This window comes from Colobus angolensis, unplaced genomic scaffold, assembly GCF_000951035.1.
Source record: "Colobus angolensis palliatus isolate OR3802 unplaced genomic scaffold, Cang.pa_1.0 Scaffold343, whole genome shotgun sequence".
NCBI classification, from domain to species: domain Eukaryota; kingdom Metazoa; phylum Chordata; class Mammalia; order Primates; family Cercopithecidae; genus Colobus; species Colobus angolensis.
In genome coordinates, this window is record NW_012116744.1 from 2,496,582 (window position 1) to 2,516,286 (window position 19,705).

At 37.7% G+C, this 19,705-nt stretch overlaps 1 protein-coding gene across 1 annotated transcript in view; it reads left to right on the forward strand.

Moving 5' to 3' along the window:
* ITFG1 (integrin alpha FG-GAP repeat containing 1) overlaps positions 1-19,705 on the forward strand; it is a 296,091-nt gene that overhangs the window by 224,586 nt on the left and 51,800 nt on the right. Inside the window, exon 14 of the mRNA XM_011952601.1 lies at positions 14,126-14,204. Within this exon, the coding sequence (XP_011807991.1) occupies positions 14,126-14,204 (79 nt within the window). The remainder of the gene's footprint in view (positions 1-14,125; positions 14,205-19,705) is intronic.

Below are 19,705 nucleotides of genomic sequence, written 5' to 3' on the forward strand. Positions count from 1 at the left end.
AAAAAAAAAAAAAGAAAAGTATTACGAGGAGACTTGGTCTCTTTTCTCCAGTAATACAGTTTAAAAATCTCATAATTAACATAATTAAAGTTTTTTTATACTTATACTTTCAAAAAAAAATGAAAGATAATGTTTGCAGTGCTTTGGGCTGTAATTCCCTGTTATACAGGAGACCAGTTGATGAAGTACTTGGATAGAAAAAGTGTTCTGTCATCTTATCATTAGGTCTCACTATTTTAGTGAACCTATGTCCCTGGGCTGTGACCTTCACAAGTGCTTCTCAGCTTCCCTGTCTTCTTAGGTGACACAGGAAGATGAGACGGAGCTGAAGTTGAGTATTTCCCTTTCCCCAGGTCAGTTAGGCTTTTGTTAAACCCAAATCAGTTAAGCTCTAGTAAAAGTTTTCTTTGAAGGCGGGCTGTTAGGGAGAACAGAGAGCATGTTTCAGAATGGTTACCTTCTCATGCTGCTGCTGGAAACATGAAGGTATTTTTCTCCAGTCTTCACAGTGAGAATCTGGTTGAATTCCTGGAGGTAAAACTCACAAAAGCGTAAGTGTGAGGGTTCCCCCCTGCCCTGAACCCTTGGAGTTTTGAACACTCAAGCTAGCCTACACTGAGCCTCCAGCAGTTTTTCAGTTAGGTCTTCTTACCTGTATTGGCTCCGTCTTTGATCTTCTGCTCTTGGGCTTCTGCTTCTTGTAAGCTGTGACTCTGTTTCCACTTGTCTGTCTCTCCAGTTTGCAGACTAGCGGTTTGTCCTGTGACCTTAGTTCTCTGAAAGATCTAAGAAAAGTTGTTGATTTTCTATTTCTTTGCTTTTTTCTTATTAGAACTAGAGTGACAACATTAAAGAACTTTATATGTCGGACCAGAAACTGGAAGCTCTCCTTGCATTGTTACTGGTTTTGCTTTATTTGAAGTTTGTTTTTGTCCATTTTATTTCATGGCTTTTATCAGTGTATCTTCCTGTGTGTCATTTATTGCTCTCTATCTTGATTTTTTTAACTTTTTAAAAATTTGTAAACATCTATGAAAGTATAAATTAGTATAATAAAACTCCTTGGCTGGGCACAGTGGTTTGTGCTTGTAATCCTAGCACTTTGGAGGCCAAGGCAGGAGGATCACTTGAGCCCAGGAGTTTGAGACCAGCCTGGGAAACATGCTGAAACCCCATCTCTACAAAAAATACACAAATTACCTGGGTGGTGGTGTGCACCTGTACCCAAGCTACCCGGGAGGCTGAGGTGGAGAATCACCTGAGCCTGGGGAGGTAGAGGTTACAGTGAGCCATGATCACGCCACTGCCCTGCAGCCTAGGCAACAGAGTAAGACTGTCAAAAAAGAAAAAAGAAAAAAAAAAAAACAGAACAAATACATAAAATTCTTCTACCCATACCCAATTTCAACAATATCATTATATGCCCAATTTTATTTCACCCATACCACCACCTACTACCCATCCCACCCACTCCTCCCTCTAGAGTACTTTAAGGCTAATCTATCATCTCTAAATACTTTCGTGTGTTGTAAATACACATTTTACTTGTCATACCAGAGGTTCTCTTTCTTCATAAGAACTATTTAATACCCTTTCTACTTTCCCAGTTTCCAGTTCTCAGTAGTTAACCTTCCCTCCTACTTCAAAAAAGAAAATAATCCACAAAATGCAAATCTCTTCAACTATCTACAATAATTTTGGAGAAGTTATTTCACTTCTGTTAATTCTCATTCTCCATGTCTGTAAAACTAACCTGTGTAAGTTTCCTATCACTGCTGTAACAAATTAACATAAACTTAGTGGCTTAACACAACACAGATTTATTCTCTTACAATTCTAGAGGTTGGAAGCCTGAACCATGTTTCACTAAACTAAAATCAAGTTGTCAGCAAGCCTGCATTCCTTTTTGGAGGTTTTGGGGAGAATACATCCCCTTACCTTTTCCAGGTTCTTGAGGCTGCATATCTTCCTTGGCTCATGGCCCTTTCCTCCATACCCAAAGCCAGCAGTGTTGTATCTTCAAATCACTGACACTAACCCATACTGCCTTCCTCTTTCTCCTATGGGAAGCCTTGTGATTACGTTAGCCCCACCTGGATATTGCAAGATACTCTCCCCATCTTGAGATCTTTAATTATATCTGCTAAGTCCTTTTTGGTAGTGTATTCAGCAGGCTCTGGAAATTAGGACATGGACATCTTTGGAGTACCATTATTCTGCCTATCACACTACCTTAAGGTTATTGTTAAAATTAGAGGAATTAATGTAGATAGACCATAGGAGGCCCTAATACACAATCAACACTCAAAAAGTTTAGCTGCTACTATTTGTCAATGTTATTGTTTATACCCCTGCCTCTATAACATCCCTGTATTGGTAGGGATAGTAAGTTCCAAATGTTTTGAGAAATGTTGGTATTCCATTTGTGTTTCAGGTATGACTAGAGGTATGCTAGACTTCTTGACTTTTTCTTACTGTGTAAATCTTTTTAAACATCACACATTTGTGAAATATGGATATGGTAAATATCAGTATTATTAGTGAGTGCTACTATAAGTATCTGGGACTCAAAAGAGTATTTATATTCCTGTTTTCTGATTTTTTTTCCTTCAAATATCCAACTAATTTTTGAAATCTTTTATTCTCAGTGTAAGGCATATTCTGACTTTTCACTATGTCAGTGGAGATAATGGCGTTTTTCTCTGTAACTTCGTAATTCTTTTCACCAAAGCCTAGTGACTTTTTCCACTTTGTGGATTACGAATCTAGAAGCAGGCAGATAAGTACTTTTCCCCTTGGAGAGCAGCTGGTTTAAAAGTAGTCTTTGACTTCCCCATATTCAAAAAGACTCTGTGCACATTCCTTTGACAGAGCTCCAGGGGGGCAGAAAACAGTATCTCTTTTTCTTGCCAGTATATCCTAGAAACTAACAGAGGGCCTGGTGTTTAATAATTTGTCACTTGGGCCGGGCACGGTGGCTCACGCCTGTAATCCCAACACTTTGGGAGGCTGAGGCGGGCAGATCACGAGGTCGGGAGATCAAGACCATCCTGGCTAACATGGTGAAACCTCGTCTCTACTAAAAATACAAAAAATTGTCTGGGTGTGGTGGCGCACACCTGTAGTCCCAGCTACTCGGGAGGCTGAAGCAAGAGAATGGCGTGAACCCAGGAGGCGGAGCTTGCAATGAGCCCAGATTGCGCCACTGCGCTCCAGCCTGGTCTACAGAGTGAGACTCCATCCCAAAAATAATAGTAATAATAATAACAATTTGTTGGTTGACCTCTGCAGCACTAAATATAATCCCTTCCTCCACACACATTCTCATTGCTTTTCCTCTTGACTGAAAACCAGTGCGCCAGCTGTGCTGTGGGGTCACACCTGCCTCCTCTCCAGGAACCTTATGGGCCTTGTTCCACTGTTTATTTGGCCTATGTATGCGGCCTCCACTTGTCTGCTGGTGTCTTTCCTTCAGCAATTAAGGATGTCTAAGTCTCTTATCTGTACATACATACATATGTACCTTGTGAAACCCACATCCCCTCCAGCTACTACCCACCTCTGTTTTCTTTTCTCAGCCAAACTCCTTGAGTGGCCTGCATTTGGATCTCTCAAATTCCTCACCTCAATATCCTTAACCCACTGTTATCGTCTAGCCTTTGAGCTTATGCCACTGCAGCTGCATGTGATACTGCCAACACTTATAGGAACACTCCCTTTTCTCAGCTGCCTTCGTGTTGTTTCTTCCCAGCTCTCCTCCTACCTGTCTGGCCATTCTTCCAGGTTTCTTTATGGACTTCCCTTCTGCCTATCTTTTAAATGTTGGTGATTTTCAGGTTCCATCCTAGATTCTCTTCTCACTGTATATACAATAGTCCCCTGTTATCCACAAAGACGCATTCCAGGATCCCCAGTGGATGTCTGCAACCTTGGATAGTACTGAACCCTATGCAGCTTGTTTTTCCTACACATACGTACCTATGATAAAGCTTCGTTCAGAAATTAGGCACAGTACGAGATTAACAGCAATAATAACTGATAATAAAATAGAACAGTTGTAACAATATACTGTAATAAAAGTTATGTGAATATTTCTCTCTCAAAATACATTATGGTATTATACAATGAGTAACTGAAACCACAGGACACGAAACCTGCACATGAGCAGGGACTACTCTGAACTCTTTAAATGATCTCAACCACTCTCCTGAACATCATACCTTTGTATCTGAGTCCCTTACAAGGAAGGACCCTGAAATCTAACGTTCCCCACCCCCAAAACCCAGTCCTCTTCCCATGTTCCCTGGCTCACTTTTTCCTTTCCCTTGTCCCCCAAATCTACTAGATATCATTCTTTCCTCACAACTGTCCCTTCTCTCTGTCCTGTTACTGTATTTCAGGCCTTTTTTTTTTTTCCTGACTGCTGCAGTTATCTAAGCTATCCTTCAAAAACATACTACAATAGTGATCTTTCTAAAACACAAACCTTCAGTGGCTCCCCATACCCTTGAGAGATTGTCTAAATCTAGCTTCCTGAGATAGAGCCCTGGTTTACCCCTTCAGCCTTATCTCTTGCAGTTTTTCCTCACGCCCCCCTACAACTCTATAATCAACTCCCTGAACCGCTATGTTCTGTCACCTCTGTCACCTCCTGCTCCTATACCTGCCTCTGTACCGAAGCCTTGTCTTCTTCACCTTCTCCTAGTTTGCTCTGTGTGACCTTCGGGTTGGCACTCAGACAACATTTCCTCTGAGAAAGAATTCCCTGGCTTCCCTTTGACACAGAATTGGATGCACCTTCTGTTGTTTCTTAGCACCCTATGCCTAGTCCTGCTACTGTCACTTACTATAGTTTAAAGTGGGTGATTATCTGTGTTAAGTCCCTTCAGGATTGTGTCTTATTGATTATTCAGTCTTTACTCCCCAGCACAGTGCCTGACACATAGTTATATAATAAATATTTGAGGTATGAATAAATGAGCTTTCTCTAGAATTTGGTTTGCTTTTTAATGGGCCCTCGTTGATAAGTTTACCATCGCATCTCTCACCCCAATAGCATATTCACTGTTAAGTATGAAAACTTGAAAAATAAATTACAAGCCATTTACAGGAGAAATGCATTCTGGAAAAGCTCTGTTGCAAAGGAAAAATATTCCCTATTAATACTCACAGAAATATCTCCTAATGAAACACAATTCTTTCCATTGTTACAATTAATTTTTAATATATGCAACAGAACAAGGTGACTTTAACTTTTTCATCTTTTCAATCAGAAGGGGTCTCAGGCTTTTACCTATTCTATTTAGGAACATTCTGACAAAGCACAGGCCAAGTACATTTATCTTTGGGTCAGACGCCGTGGCTTACACCTGTAATCCCAGCACTTTGGGAGGCTGAGGCAGAAGACTGCCTGAGCCCAGGAATTCGAGACTAGTCTGACTAGCCTGGGCAACATAGTGAGATCCTGTCTCTACAGAATAAAAATGTTTTACATTAGCCACATGTGGTGGCACATGCCTGTAATCCCAGGTACTCAGGAGGCTGAGGTGGGAGGATCGCCTGAGCACATGTCAAGGCTGTGGTGAACTGTGATCACACCACTGGGCTCCAGCCTGGGCAACAGAGTGAGAGCTTGTCTTTTAAAAAAAAAAAAAACCCTCTTATCTTTATTTTAGTGAAGTGAATGATCTGACTTGGTACAGTTTTACCATGCTTTAAAGTATAGCAGGCATTACTTCAGCCACTATTTGTTGATTATAACTGATTTATTTGACATTCCTTAAAATATTACTCACTCCTTAATTCTGTTTGCCTTCTTTTGTCACTCCTGACATTAGTAATATCATGCTTCCTGTACCAAAGATAGAAAAACGATGATACAGATATTTTCTGCATATAATATGCCTTTTTACAGTCCTTTACTTACCTTAGTCAGAGGGAAAATATCTTGTAGTTTTCATAGGAAAATAACCAGAATTAAAGGAAATGATATTTGATTTAATGTCTTAAAGAAATTAGTAAGAAACAATATAAAATTTACAATATTAAACTAAATTGAGCATTGCAGCTAATGTTAATGAAGATAAAGACAAATGCCAGTGAATGGTCACTTAAAAAATAAACAGGGGCCGGGCGCAGTGGCTCAAGCCTGTAATCCCAGCACTTTGGGAGGCCGAGATGGGTGGATCACGAGGTCAGGAGATCGAGACCATCCTGAGCTACATGGTGAAACCCCGTCTCTACTAAAAAAAATACAAAAAACTAGCCGGGCGAGATGGCGGGCGCCTGTAGTCCCAGCTACTTGGGAGGCTGAGGCAGGAGAATGGCGTAAACCCGGGAGGCGGAGCTTGCAGTGAGCCGAGATCGCGCCACTGCACTCCAGCCTGGGCGACAGAGCTAGACTCCATCTCCAAAAAATAAAAAAATAAAAATAAAAAAATAAACAGGATTTTTAAAAATTACCCTTGAGAAAAGTTAAGTCCATTCTATAAGTCAGCTATTTTTCTAATATTTTAGAATCATGAATTTATATCATATAATATCTAATTATTGATTATACCTAATATAATATCTTTTATATGTTTTTCCATTTTTATTTCATCATCCAGAGCCAATGATTTAAAGTATTACTTGCACTCCATTGTAGGAGCCCAAGACCTTGAAACAAACCCTTAGTTAATCAGATAATTGACACTAACATAAAAACCACCAAGATTTGGCTTACTTAAAAAGTCTCTAAAGAAAACAGAGGTATTTCAACCCCAATTTTATATGACAATAGGCACACAAGAGATGAGGTTAGTTAGAAAGACTCTATATGATACAACACCTAAACTGCATTACATCAGTGTGACATATCCTAGAACGAGAAAAAGGGTGCCAATGATAGTCTTTTTTTACTGATAGTGTGAAAAATTGAACCATCACTAATACGTCTAAATTTAACTTCCCTGAATTCTTTCAAACAAGCATCAGATGTGACATTTAAAAGGACGCCCTAATATAACCCAACTATGTAAAAGGTATGAAAGATACAGCAATACTCCTTATACCTTTATTGTATAGAAGAAACACAAAGTAAAAATTATTCCAGATCTCTTGGCATTTTCTATGAGCATAGCTATTTTTAGTATATTTTGTATTAAACATTCATATGGAGGTAAATCGCACTATTTTAGAAGAAAAAAAGGAAGCTTAATGCTATGACATATGGGATAAGAAACCAAAAGACTTATAGGTCCAGGTATGAGTTGTATCATTTCAGTTGGGAAAGGAAATTGGGAATTAAATTGTTCATTATACAGAGGGTGTAGAAGAGCAATTCTCAAACTTCTTGGTCTATGGACCCCAAAGAGCTTTTCTTTATGTGAGATACATCTACTGACATTACTTTATTTGAAATTAAAACTGAAATAATTTTAAATGATACTGTTTTTAAAAGATAACCCATTATATTAACATAACCTATTTTATTTTTTAAAACACTGTATTTTTCATATTAAAATATTAGGGAAAAGAGAGGCATTGCTTTATGTTATTACAAATCTCTTTAATGCTTAGTGTAATAGAAGATAGCATGTTACCTTATCTCCTTTTACATTCAGATTTTTGTGGTATGTTGCCTTGGTTGAAATAGAGGAAAAAAATTCAGCCTCACATAACTATGTAATAGAAAAGGGAGTGTTGGGCCGGGTGTGGGGGCTCACGCCTGTAATCCCAGCACTTTGGGAGGCCGAGGCGGGTGGATCACGAGGTCAGGAGATCAAGACCATCCTGGCTAACATGGTGAAACCAAGTCTCTACTAAAGATGCAAAAAATTAGCCAGGTGTGGTGGCGGGCACCTGTAGTCTCAGCTACTCGGGAGGCTGAGGCAGCAGAATGGCCTGAACACGGGAGGCAGAGCTCCCAGTGAGCCAAGGTTGCGCCACTGCACTCCAGCCTGGGTGACAGAGTGAGACTCCACCTCAAAAATAAAAAAATAAAAGGGAGTGTTTTCATATCCTATTCAGATAATCAATATATACCAAAAAGTCATCAAGTGACAAGTTTCTTAAGGTTGATTGCAATGTGGATTTTGAAACTTTATCAATGAGTTGTACCCACTTTGTTATGGTACTCATTGGTATTTGTTTATTAAAATGTTGTTTAATTTCCACATATTTCCTTCTGTTGTTGATTTCTAATTCTGTTGTAATCAGAGAATATCATTTGTACAATTTCAATGCTTTTATATCTACTAAAGCTTGTTTTATGGTCTAGCATACCATAAAACATAAAGCTTGTTTTATGTTCTCCAGGTCCCTCCTCGAGAACACTCCATGTGTGTTTGAGAAGAATATGTACTCTGCCAGAGTTGGATGCAGTGTTCTCTACATGTCTGTTAGGTCTAGTTGGTTTACAGCGTTGTTCACATCTTCTTTTTTCCTGTTGATCCTCTATCTGGTTTTTCTATCCATTATTAAAACGAGTATACTGAAGTCTTCAACTATTATTGTTGAATTATCTGTTTCTCCCTCAAATTCTTTGGGGCTCTGCTGGTTAGGTGCATACATGCTTATAATTGTTATGTCTTCTTGATGGATTGACTCTTTTATTATTATACAATGTCTTTTATTGTGTCTAGAAACAATTTGTATTTAGTTAAGGTGTATTTGGTCTGATATCAGTATAGTCATTCCATTTCTCATTGGGTTTCTTTTCCATGGTATACCTTTCCATGCTTTTACTTTCAGCCTATCTGTTGTCTATGAATCTAACGTGTGTATAACGTAGGTGGAATATAGTTCGTTATATTGTTCTATCCATTTGGTTAATCTTTGCCTTTTTGATAGGAGCATTTAACTCATTTATATTAAATGAAATTAGTGATAAGGCAGATTATGGCTGTCATTTTTTTGTTTTCTATATGTCATATTTTCTTGGTTCCTCAATACCACCATTACTGCATCCTTTTATACTATGCATTTTCTAGGATATAATTTTAATTCTTTTGTTGTTTCTTTCACTCTATTTTTCTATTTTATTTTATTTATTTATTGTTTATTTATTTTGAGATGGAGTCTCACTCTGTTGCCCAGGCTGGAGTACAGTGGTGTGACCTAGGCTTGCTGCAACCTCCACCTCCTGGGCTCAAGTGATTCTCTTGCTTCAGCCTCCTGAGTAGCTGGGACTACAGGCATGCGCCACCGTGCCCGGCTAATTTTTGTATTTTTGGTAGAGACCACACCCAGCCTCGCTCTCTTTTTAAAAAGTTATTTTGGGCCGGGCGCAGTAGCTCATGCGTGTAATCCCAGCACTTTGGTTGGGAGGCTGAGGCAGGGCAGGCAGATCACGAGGTCGGGAGTATGAGACCAGCCTGGCCAATATGGTGAAATCCCATCTCTACCAGAAATGCAAAAAAAAATTAGCTGGGCATGGTCTCACGCACCTGTAGTCTCAGTTACTTGGGAGGCTGAGGCAGAAGAATTGCTTGAATCCAGGAGACGGAGGTTGCAGTGAGCCGAGGTCGAGCTGCTGCACTCCAGCCTGGGTAACAGAACGAGACTCGGTCTCACACACACACAAAAAAAGTTATTTTGTTAGTAGTTGCTCTCAGGATTACAATTAACATCGTAACTTAGAAACAATCTAGTTCATATAAATTCCAGCTTAATTTTAGTAGCTTATAAAAACTTTGCTCTAACATATCTCAATTTGTACTATTACTGTCATACAAATTACATCTTCAAGCATTATGAGACCAACAAGATGGTTTTAGAATTACTGTTTCAAGCAATAGTCTTTTTATATCAGGTAGGAGAAAAGAGCTGCAGACAAAAATGTATTTATACCATATTTACCTACAGTTCCTTTTTTTTTTTCCCCCAACTTTGTCTTCACAGAATATTTACAGTTAACAGTACTCTTTATTTATTTGTGTGGATTCAAGTTACTGTCTAGTGTCCTTTCAGATCAACCAGAATTCCCTTTAGTATTTCCTACAAGTCAGGTGTGCTAATAACAAGTTCTTTCTGGTTTTATCTGGCAATATGTTAATTTCCTGTTCATTTTTGAAGGATATTTTTGCTGGATTTTAGACTTCTTGGCTGACAGTCTTTTTCTTTTAACATTTTGAATTTGTCATCCTGTTACCTTCTAGCCTCCTGGGTTTCTGATGAGAATTGAGCTGTTAATCCTTCTGAGGATACCTTGTCCATGATGAATTGCTTGTCTCTTGCTGCTTTCAACATTCACTCTTTGGCTTTCAAAATGTTAACTATGATATGATAGGTAGGGTTTGACTGTGATGTATCTTGGCGTGGATCTCTTTGAGTTTACCCTACTTGGCGTTCATTGAGCTTTTTGGGTGTACAAGTTAATGTTGCATTAAATTTAGGTGGTTTTAGCCATTATTGCTTCACATTATTTCTACCTCTTTCCTCTCTTCTGGGACTCCCATTATTGATGGTATTCTTAATGGTGCTCCATATGTCTCAGAGGCTCTGTTCATTTTTTTATTCCCTTTTTTTCTGTCCTTCAGACTAGATAATATGAATTGACATGTCTTCAATTTTGCTGATATTTCTTCTGCCAGTTTAAATCTATTGAGCCTCGCTAGTTAATTTTTCATTTCAGTTATTGTACTGTAGAATTTCAGTTTTGTTCTATTTTGTGATTTCTCTTTATTGATACTGTGGTGAGACAGTGTTCTTATAATTTTCTTCAGTTATTTAGACATGATTTCCTTTCCTTTAATTCTTTGAACAATCTTTTCTTTTTTGACGGGGTCTCACTGTGTTGCCCAGGCTAGAGTGCAGTGGTGCAGTCATGGCTCACTACAGCCTCAACCTCCCAGGCTCAAGCAATCCTCTCACCTCAGCCTCCTGAGTAGCTGGGACCACAGACGCTTGCTACCATGCCCAGCTAATTTTTTTAACTTTTCATGGAGACAAGGCCTCCCCATATTGCCCAGACTGGTGAACATGTTTATTATAGCAGATTTAAAGTCTTTGCCTAATAAATCTAACATCTATGCTTCCTTGGAGGCAGTTATTTTGACTGTTTTTTTTCCCCGATGTGTGAGCCATACTGTGTCTTTGCATGTCATAATTTTTTTTTATTGAAAACTGGACATTTTTAACTATATGTCAACTCCAGAAATCTTCCCAGATTTCTCCCATTGCCTGGGTTTGTGGTTTTTGCTCTTATTGCTGTTTGTTCAGTAACTTTCCCAGACTAATACTGTAGTCTTCATTCTTTGTTGTGTGTGGCCACTGAAGTTGCCACTCAGCTTAATGGCCAGCCGTGATGGCCAGATATTTCCTTAAATGAGAGGTCAGGCCCTTCTCCAGTCTTTCTGGGGCACGAACATAGTGCTGCATATGTTCATGAACTTCTAGATTCCCAGAAATAAGAGCTTTTTAGAGTCCCCTGTGAATATCTCATTTCCATTTTTCCTTTTAAGATTTGGTCAAGGGCCGGGCGCGGTGGCTCAAGCCTGTAATCCCAGCACTTTGGGAGGCCGAGACGGGCGGATCACGAGGTCAGGAGATCGAGACCATCCTGGCTATCACGGTGAAACCCTGTCTCTACTAAAAATACAAAAAAAAACTAGCCGGGCGAGGTGGCGGGCGCCTGTAGTCCCAGCTACTCGGGAGGCTGAGGCAGGAGAATGGCGTAAACCCAGGAGGCGGAGCTTGCAGTGAGCTGAGATCCGGCCACTGCACTCCAGTCCGGGCCACAGAGCGAGACTCCGCCTCAAAAAAAAAAAAAAAAAAAAAAGATTTGGTCAACCTCTCATTAACCCCAGCTGATAATCACTGCCTCAGGCAACTGCAATGTTAAACAATTGCTGATGATTCTTTTCAAGAAACTTTACAGTGATGGAGCTTGTTCACACAGAGCAAGCTCTCAGTCCATTAAAAAAAGACACACCCTGAGAATAGAGCTTTTCAGGGAGCTTCCGGAAGGTCATATAGTGACATTTCTCGGGGAATGGATATCTGGGGAGCTCTAAACCTGTTCTGCCCCCTCCAGTACCTGGTAGGCTCTTCATTTTCATAGCTACCATAGTTGCAAAGCTGTTGGTTTTCAAGGCTACTTCAGTGCTGGGGAGAGAGGCATGGAAATAAGGCAATTTAAAACACAACAGAGGTAATTGTTCTTACCAAAATTCAGCATTTTTCTTAAATCAGTGCTCCTTGGATTTTTGCAAAGTTCTGAAAAAGTTGATTTCAACAACTTTCTGCCAGTATTCTCATTGCTTTTATTGAAGAGCAGATTTTTTTGAGGTCCTTACTAACCATTCCAGAAGTGATTCTACACTACTCTGTTACACTAAGATGTATTTGTCTACCTTGCACTTTAGATGGATCTTACACCCATGAATGGTTTTGTACTGTCATGCATTGGTAATTTTGGAAATTTTGGTTTACTGAGTTATGCAGATATTCCTCATGTTAACACATTTTATTGTACAATATTTTTTAATAATATTTGTAAATATTACCACTGATTGCATCATAAGTTTCTTAAGTATTGGGAAGATATCAGGATCACAGTGGCAGATGCAAGTTTTTCAAAATTACAATATTCACTTAGAAGCTCAAATTTTATCATTTTATTTGGTTTTCTGAAAGTGATAGACTCACTTTGTCCATTTTCAAGAAAATGTTAGCTAAATACCCAAGTCTGAATATCCGTTGTTTGGTGCCACTGCTAATTACCCACATCTTTGCTTTTGCTCTATTAGTACAAATGTTAACACTGTGTAAAATGCAAATGATGTCTTAGTATTATTATGAAAATAGTTTTTACCTAATGTGACCTTCTGAAGGTGTTCTGGGACCCCCAGGGTTTCCCTGTAACATGCTTTGAGAACCACTGTGTAGAGGAACTAGATCAGGATCTCTAGACCTTGTCTTCAAATATCAGAATGACTGGCTCATGATGATAGGTGAACTTCAGCTTTAGGACTCTATCAGACACATGCTGACCTGATTTTTTTTAACTGAATACACATAGGAGAGAGAACAATGCTTTTCCTTGCCCATCTGCAAAATAAGAATGTAGATACATTTTGCTAATTCTCTCATGAAAGTAGTGTGTAGTACAAAGTGTAATATTCATCTTTCCACATAAAAATGTTTCTTAGTAAGTTTATTTTGCATATTTGTGTGATTTATTCATGAATCATCTAATCAATTAGTAATGTCTTATGAGTAATTCCATCCTTATAGCAACCTATTTTCTCATAGCCATTGGAAGCATATGGACTTCTAAAGATCTTAAAATATCAGTCAGGCAATTGTGATGTTGATGAAATCATATTACTTCTTATCATCCTGGAGAAAAATCATTTTTAAAGCATCAGTAGCCTATCTAAATGTCATTATTAACTTTTCTGTACTTTTCTGGGAAGATCAGTAGAATTTTGATGCTGTGAAAAATATTCAAAAGAACTTAAAGCATTTCTTAAACATTCTGTCATCTTAGGATGTCCATTGCAATCCTTGGTTTCTTTATGTTCTATTTAATTAGCCTTGGTTTCTAAAGAGAAGGAGTATGTCATTTTATTCAAGGTTTGAGGAATGTTCCAGAAATAGGAAATAGAGATAAATCTCACCATTGTCATCGAGGCACTGTCAATCCATCAGATTTTTCTTAAATGAAAAATAATGTATTCTCTAAATGTGCAGGAGTTTAAATGTGGTAGAACTAATCATCAGTATTTTTTATTCTATTGTAATTATTGTGGATGGATTTTATTTATGTTGATAGTTTAGTGGGAAAATGTAAACCATGTCCAATCCCTCCCTGGAGGTAAAAAGCAATGCTATATTCAACAGAATATTTGATCTTAGAAATACCCAGTTAAATAATGAACTAAATAAATGCAACTATTAAATCATTTAAAGTCTTAAGAATTTTCTACTAATCAGTTTTTCTTTTTGTTTGTGTATTATTTTTTACCACTAAGATCCTAGGAAACAACAGGCTTTCTTTTGATGTGCTATCTGTTTATGGAAGGGGTCTTTAGGAAACTGTCATCTGTGTAAGAATTTTTTGCTTTGAAAGAGATTTACCTGAAACTTCCAATAATTCACTTACTTTCCAAGCCTTAACTATTTTTTTTTTCTACTGCAGCCCTTTGGAGTGAATCAACCTGGACCTTATATCATGTATACAACTGTTGATGCAAATGGGTATCTGAAAAATGGATCAGGTAAGACCACATACAATAATGTATGTCCATAATGTATAAAAACTTCTGCAGTCAATATATTGGCAAGGTAAACTGGTGGAAAAAATTATGTTTTCACACTCCTTAAAAAAAATCTTCACTTTCATTATACTTAGTCTTTCCATAGACTTACATTGGTAGATTATAAAAGGTTCTTATGACAAAAAATGTTCACTTTCAATTCTTCATAGATCCCTATTACAATGGAGCCAACTCATTATCCTTATTTTTTAGTTGAAGTAGCAGAGAGATTGGGTGAAATTACTTGTGTTTTCTTGGTCAGAGAGTGAAGTGCAAATTAGTTAATTAAGTTCATCTTAGGAGAAGTAAAAATTAAGAATCCAATTAATACTATAATATAAACTACTACTGTTTTTTTTATATGTAGAATAGAAGCTGGAATATAGAGAGAGGGTTTTTTTTTGATAAATTGTTATAAAGAAAAAATCTGGTTATACATTTAAATAAATAATAAAGGCAAATGCAGTTAAGACAAAAAAGAAATAAGATTGAGCAAAGGATGTCTGCTTTTAACAGATGGCTGGCTGACTGAGGTTAGATCCAAATTACAGTAAATACAACTGTGATAATTTTAGTTATCTAAATAAGAAAAGGAATCTGAATATGCTTCTTTTAAGATGTCTAGAGTTTTAACCATGAAGAAGTATAAGCAGAGTTGCTGTCACCCCTCTATTTTTTTGGCCAAAAAAAAAAAAGGAAGAACTCATTATATGAACATTGCCATGTTATGTAATGGCCTTACTAAATCAAATATACCCCAGAGTGAGTTTACTTTTTTAGCTAATTGCACACATTTAAGAGTCTCAGTTGTACTGCTTGCTTCAGCACAGAAACATTCCATATAACAATTTTTTTTTTCAATATTCAAGGAGAAATTGACAAACACAATTTCACTTTTTTTTTTTTTTTTGAGACGCAGTCTCGCTCTGTCGCCCAGGCTGGATTGCAGTGGCGCGATCTCGGCTCACTGCAAGCTCCACCTCCCGAGTTCATGCCATTCTCCTGCGTCAGCCTCCCGAGCAGCTGGTACCACAGGCGCCCACCACTATGCCTGGCTAATTTTTTGTATTTTTAGTACAGATAGGTTTCACCTGTGTTAGCCAGGATGATCTCGATCTCCTGACCTCGTGATCCACCCACCTCGGCCTCCCAAAGTGCTGGGATTTCAGGCGTGAGCCACCGCGCCCAGCCACAATTATACTTTAATATACCACTATCAGTCACTGTAGTTCAAAATAAATCAGGATATCGATAATTTGAACAAATTACTTCTTTATGTTTTTAATTCATGTACATATTATACCTTTACAAAAAAGGCTCTGGGACCAGCTGGTTTTATCAGTTAATTCTTTTAGACTTTGAAGATGCAGATGATTTCAGTGCTAGGTAAGATGTTCCAGAATACAGGACAACAAGATGAAGTTATTTATTACATTTCATGAAGCTAGTATAACTCAGGCAGAGCAAGAATACTCAAAACCAAAAACTAAGTTCACTGGTGGGATATCAGTGAAAATCCTATCTAAAAACTAACAACTTAAATTTGTCTGTATTTTTAAAGAATTGCCTACTTAACATAATCAAGTAGATGATTATCTAAGGAATGCACTGATGGTTTAAAATGGGAAAATCTCTTAATTGTTATAGCAGTGCATCAATTTTTAAAATACTTTCTTTTTCTTTCTTTTTCGTATAATAATATATTGTGTACATCTCTCCATGTCTGTTCATACAGATAATCCTGATTTCTTTGGGGGCTATTTTGTATAAAGATACAATAGCTACTCTAGCCAATCCTCTATTTTTTGTTTTACTATATAATACAACAATACAACAGTAAACATCTATTTACATATATTTGTGTGCAGTTAAATGAATAATCCAGGCCAGGTGCTCATGCCTGTAATCCCACCACTTTGGGAGGCCAAGGCAGGTGGTTCACTTGAGGTCAGGAGTTCAAGACCAGCCTGGCCAACATGGCAAAGCCCCATTTCCACTAAAAATACAAAAGCTGTGCGTGGTGGCGGTCGCCTGTAGTTCCAGCTACTCAGGAGACTGAGGCATGAGAATCGCTTGGACCCGGGAGGTAGAGGTTGCAGTAAACCGAGATCACACCACTGCACTCCAGCCTTGGTGAAGGAGTAAGAGTGTCTCGAAAAAAGTAAATAAATAAATAATAAAATAAAAAAATAATTCTCACTTCATAGAAAAAAATCTGGAAGGATAAACACTAAATTAACATTTATCTTGAGGAACACAATTTCAAGAGATTCACTTTCCACTTTGTACATTTCTATAACTGTTGACTAGTTTTCAGTTCTTTTTCATTGTTTTAAAAAGATGGGCTGGGTTCAGTGGCCCATGCCTGTAATTCCAGTACTTTGGGAGGCCAAGGTGGGCAGATCACCTGAGGTCAGGAGTTTGAGACCAGCCTGGCCAAAATGGTGAAACCCCGTCTCTACTAAAAATACAAAAAAAATTAGCCAGGGGTGGTGGCGCATGCCTGTAGTCCCAGCTACTTCGGGAGGCTGAGGGTTCACTTGAACCAGAAGGCGGAGGTTGCAGTAAGCTGAGATCACACCATTGCACTCCAGGTGGGTGACAAGAGCAAAACTCCATCTCAAAAACAAACAAACAAAAATATGATTGTTGATTCAGTCAACAAAATTTTCACCAAACTTATACTGCAAACTAGGCATTGGCACCTGGTATTGAACTCCATTCAGTAATATTCACTACCCATTACTATTTTTTTAAGTGAATGGAACAATATTTACTTAGCATGATTTTTTAAAATCTACCCCAAAACAGTAATGGAACATTGGATTTATTCTTACGATATCTAGTATTTACCTGTCTCTAGATTGGAGTAGAAATTAGGAGGGAATTTGTAGGCATAAAAGGAAATGAAAAAATATCTAAGGTAAAAATAAATGCAGTTGAGTGCATAAATCAAATGAATGCATAAATTTTCATGGCAGAACACTGTAAACAAAAATAAAAAGCACTCACAAACTTGAACAAAATCTAAATGTGTATAAATAGAGATATAATAAATTATCTCATTTTATAATATTCTCCAGCCTACAAAATATTTTAAGATAACTTTTGATGTTTATAATAGTTGGAGGAAGACATATCTGCATGTAAAATCCAAATTGTATGTGTATTATTTTAAGTTTGTCTGTGTATAGGAAAAATATCTAAACAAAATGACGCATAAAATGTTACCACAATTATCTCTTGGTCATGGGAATGCAAATTGTATGTGTGTGATTTTTAAGTGTGTCTGTGTGTAGGACAAATATATAAACAAAATAACATATGTTACCATGATTATCTCTTGGGTTTTGGATTTTATATATTTGTTTGCATTTTTGTTTACTAAATATATATTGCTTTTTAAGAAAAAGCTTTTAAAATATTTCAAACGTGCTGTATTTCATGCATAAAAATGTATTCTAAGCAAGGAAGTAGCACTTAATTTAATTGACTAAGGGGGTGCCATCATGAAACCCTGCCCCAAATTTTAAAGGATGAGAATTCCCAGTTTAAATATTAAGCATGTTGAACTCCAAAGAAACATTACTTGGTTAAACCATACCTTCCATCCCATCCTACCCCATCAGCAGAGAATGTTCCACTGTAGGAAGACGATGACTACATTTATGTATTTTGGAAACTGCAGCCTTGGTTTTCTCCTAGAGCAGCTGAGAGTCACTCACTACCCATTAGCGGGTTATAAAATTAATGTAGTAGCTTTTAGGGTATTTTACTTAATAGAATAAAAGAGAACAATAGAAAACAATATATTGATCAGAGTACATCGCAAATAGTAAAGTATTGTTTCATGAAATTTTTATTTAGTTGTGTGTGTGTGTGTCTGTGTGTGTGTGTGTGTTTTCACACTGGATAATAACATATGATGTAGTTTTTATTGTGGGCTGTGATCAGAAAAGTTGGAAAACCACCACCAGAGAGAGACAACAACACCGCCATAAATTAATATTATTTAGTAAAGGCCTGGCCCAACTATCCTATTGCTTACAGATAGATTATCATTCTTACCCATTACTCTGTGGTCTTACTCCATTTCCTAGCAAAACCTGAATGGCCAAACATTATTAGAGAGTTACATTACAGAGGAGTCGTTAATTTTCTACATAATAGTTCCTGTAACAGATTTAAAAAATAAAAATGAAGTATTTTTATTATGAACTTTTTAGGAGCTTAAACTCCTCTGGTTTTGAATCTAGGATTTTGTTTACTACACTTGTAAATTAGCCAGGGATCCACAATGGGCATCCAAATTGCCTAAACAATATTGATAAGAACTTAGTAGAATGGAGTACATTGGCAAAATTTTGTAGACCAAAAGTTGTTGGTCATTTATGAAAAATAACATTATTAGACCAAGAATTGCTTTTCTATCCCATAAATTACTTATTTGGCCCTACTGTTTAAATCCAGAGCAAAATCGTTTTCCTTTTTCCTCTGTGGTTACTATTTGTTAATATATCTGAGAAAAACATAAGTAACCTTTGTCTTCTGTGTGCCCTTAGTCTATGCAAGAAGTGATTTTAAGCAATCACATGCTATGATCTAGGGGAAAAAATATGTGTTCTACGACACGCATTCATTCAACACAGAACACATCTGTGACCAGATGTGTAGCGTTTTACCTCACATCAACCTGTTCTCCAAAACAAGCTAGGTATCTCATAATTTAATTCAATTCTGACAGTATCCGGAGGCAGACTCATATCCCACAGTTAAAGGCTCAGTCTCACAAGATTTTCCCCACTTCGGATGCCAATCACAAGTGCAGGCATCCAGTATTTCTGATGGAGAGTCTATAAATTGGCATTTCCCATGACTCACTCCCTCATCAAGTTCAGTCATTTGCTGGAATGGCTCACAGAACTCAGGGAAATACTTACATATACTGGCTTATTATAAAGGATATTATGAAGGGTACAGATGAACAGCCACATGAAGAAATACATAAGGCAAGGTTCAGAAGGGTCCTGAGTACAAGTCTTGTGGAACTTGGGGTGCACCACACTCCCAGCCCATGGATGTATTCAGTAACCCAGAAGTTCTCCCAGCCCTGTCCTTTTGGGATTTGTAGAAGCGTCATTTTGGAGGCATTATTGATTAAATTACTGGCCATTAGTAATCAGCTCAACCTTCAGCCCCTCTCCCCTCCCGTGACATAACAATTCAAATTGCATCAAAAAACAGAGCTGCAAAATGTGTGAAGCAAAAATTGAACTGAAAGGCGAATAGACAAATCTACATGTATAGTTGGAGACCTCAATATCTGTCTCTCAAGATTTGGCAAACAAAATCAGCAAGGATACAGAACTCGGCAATATCATCAACCAACAGGATCTGGTAGACATTTATAGGATACTTTGCCCAACAACAGCAATACATTCTTTTTTTTTTTTTTTTTTTTT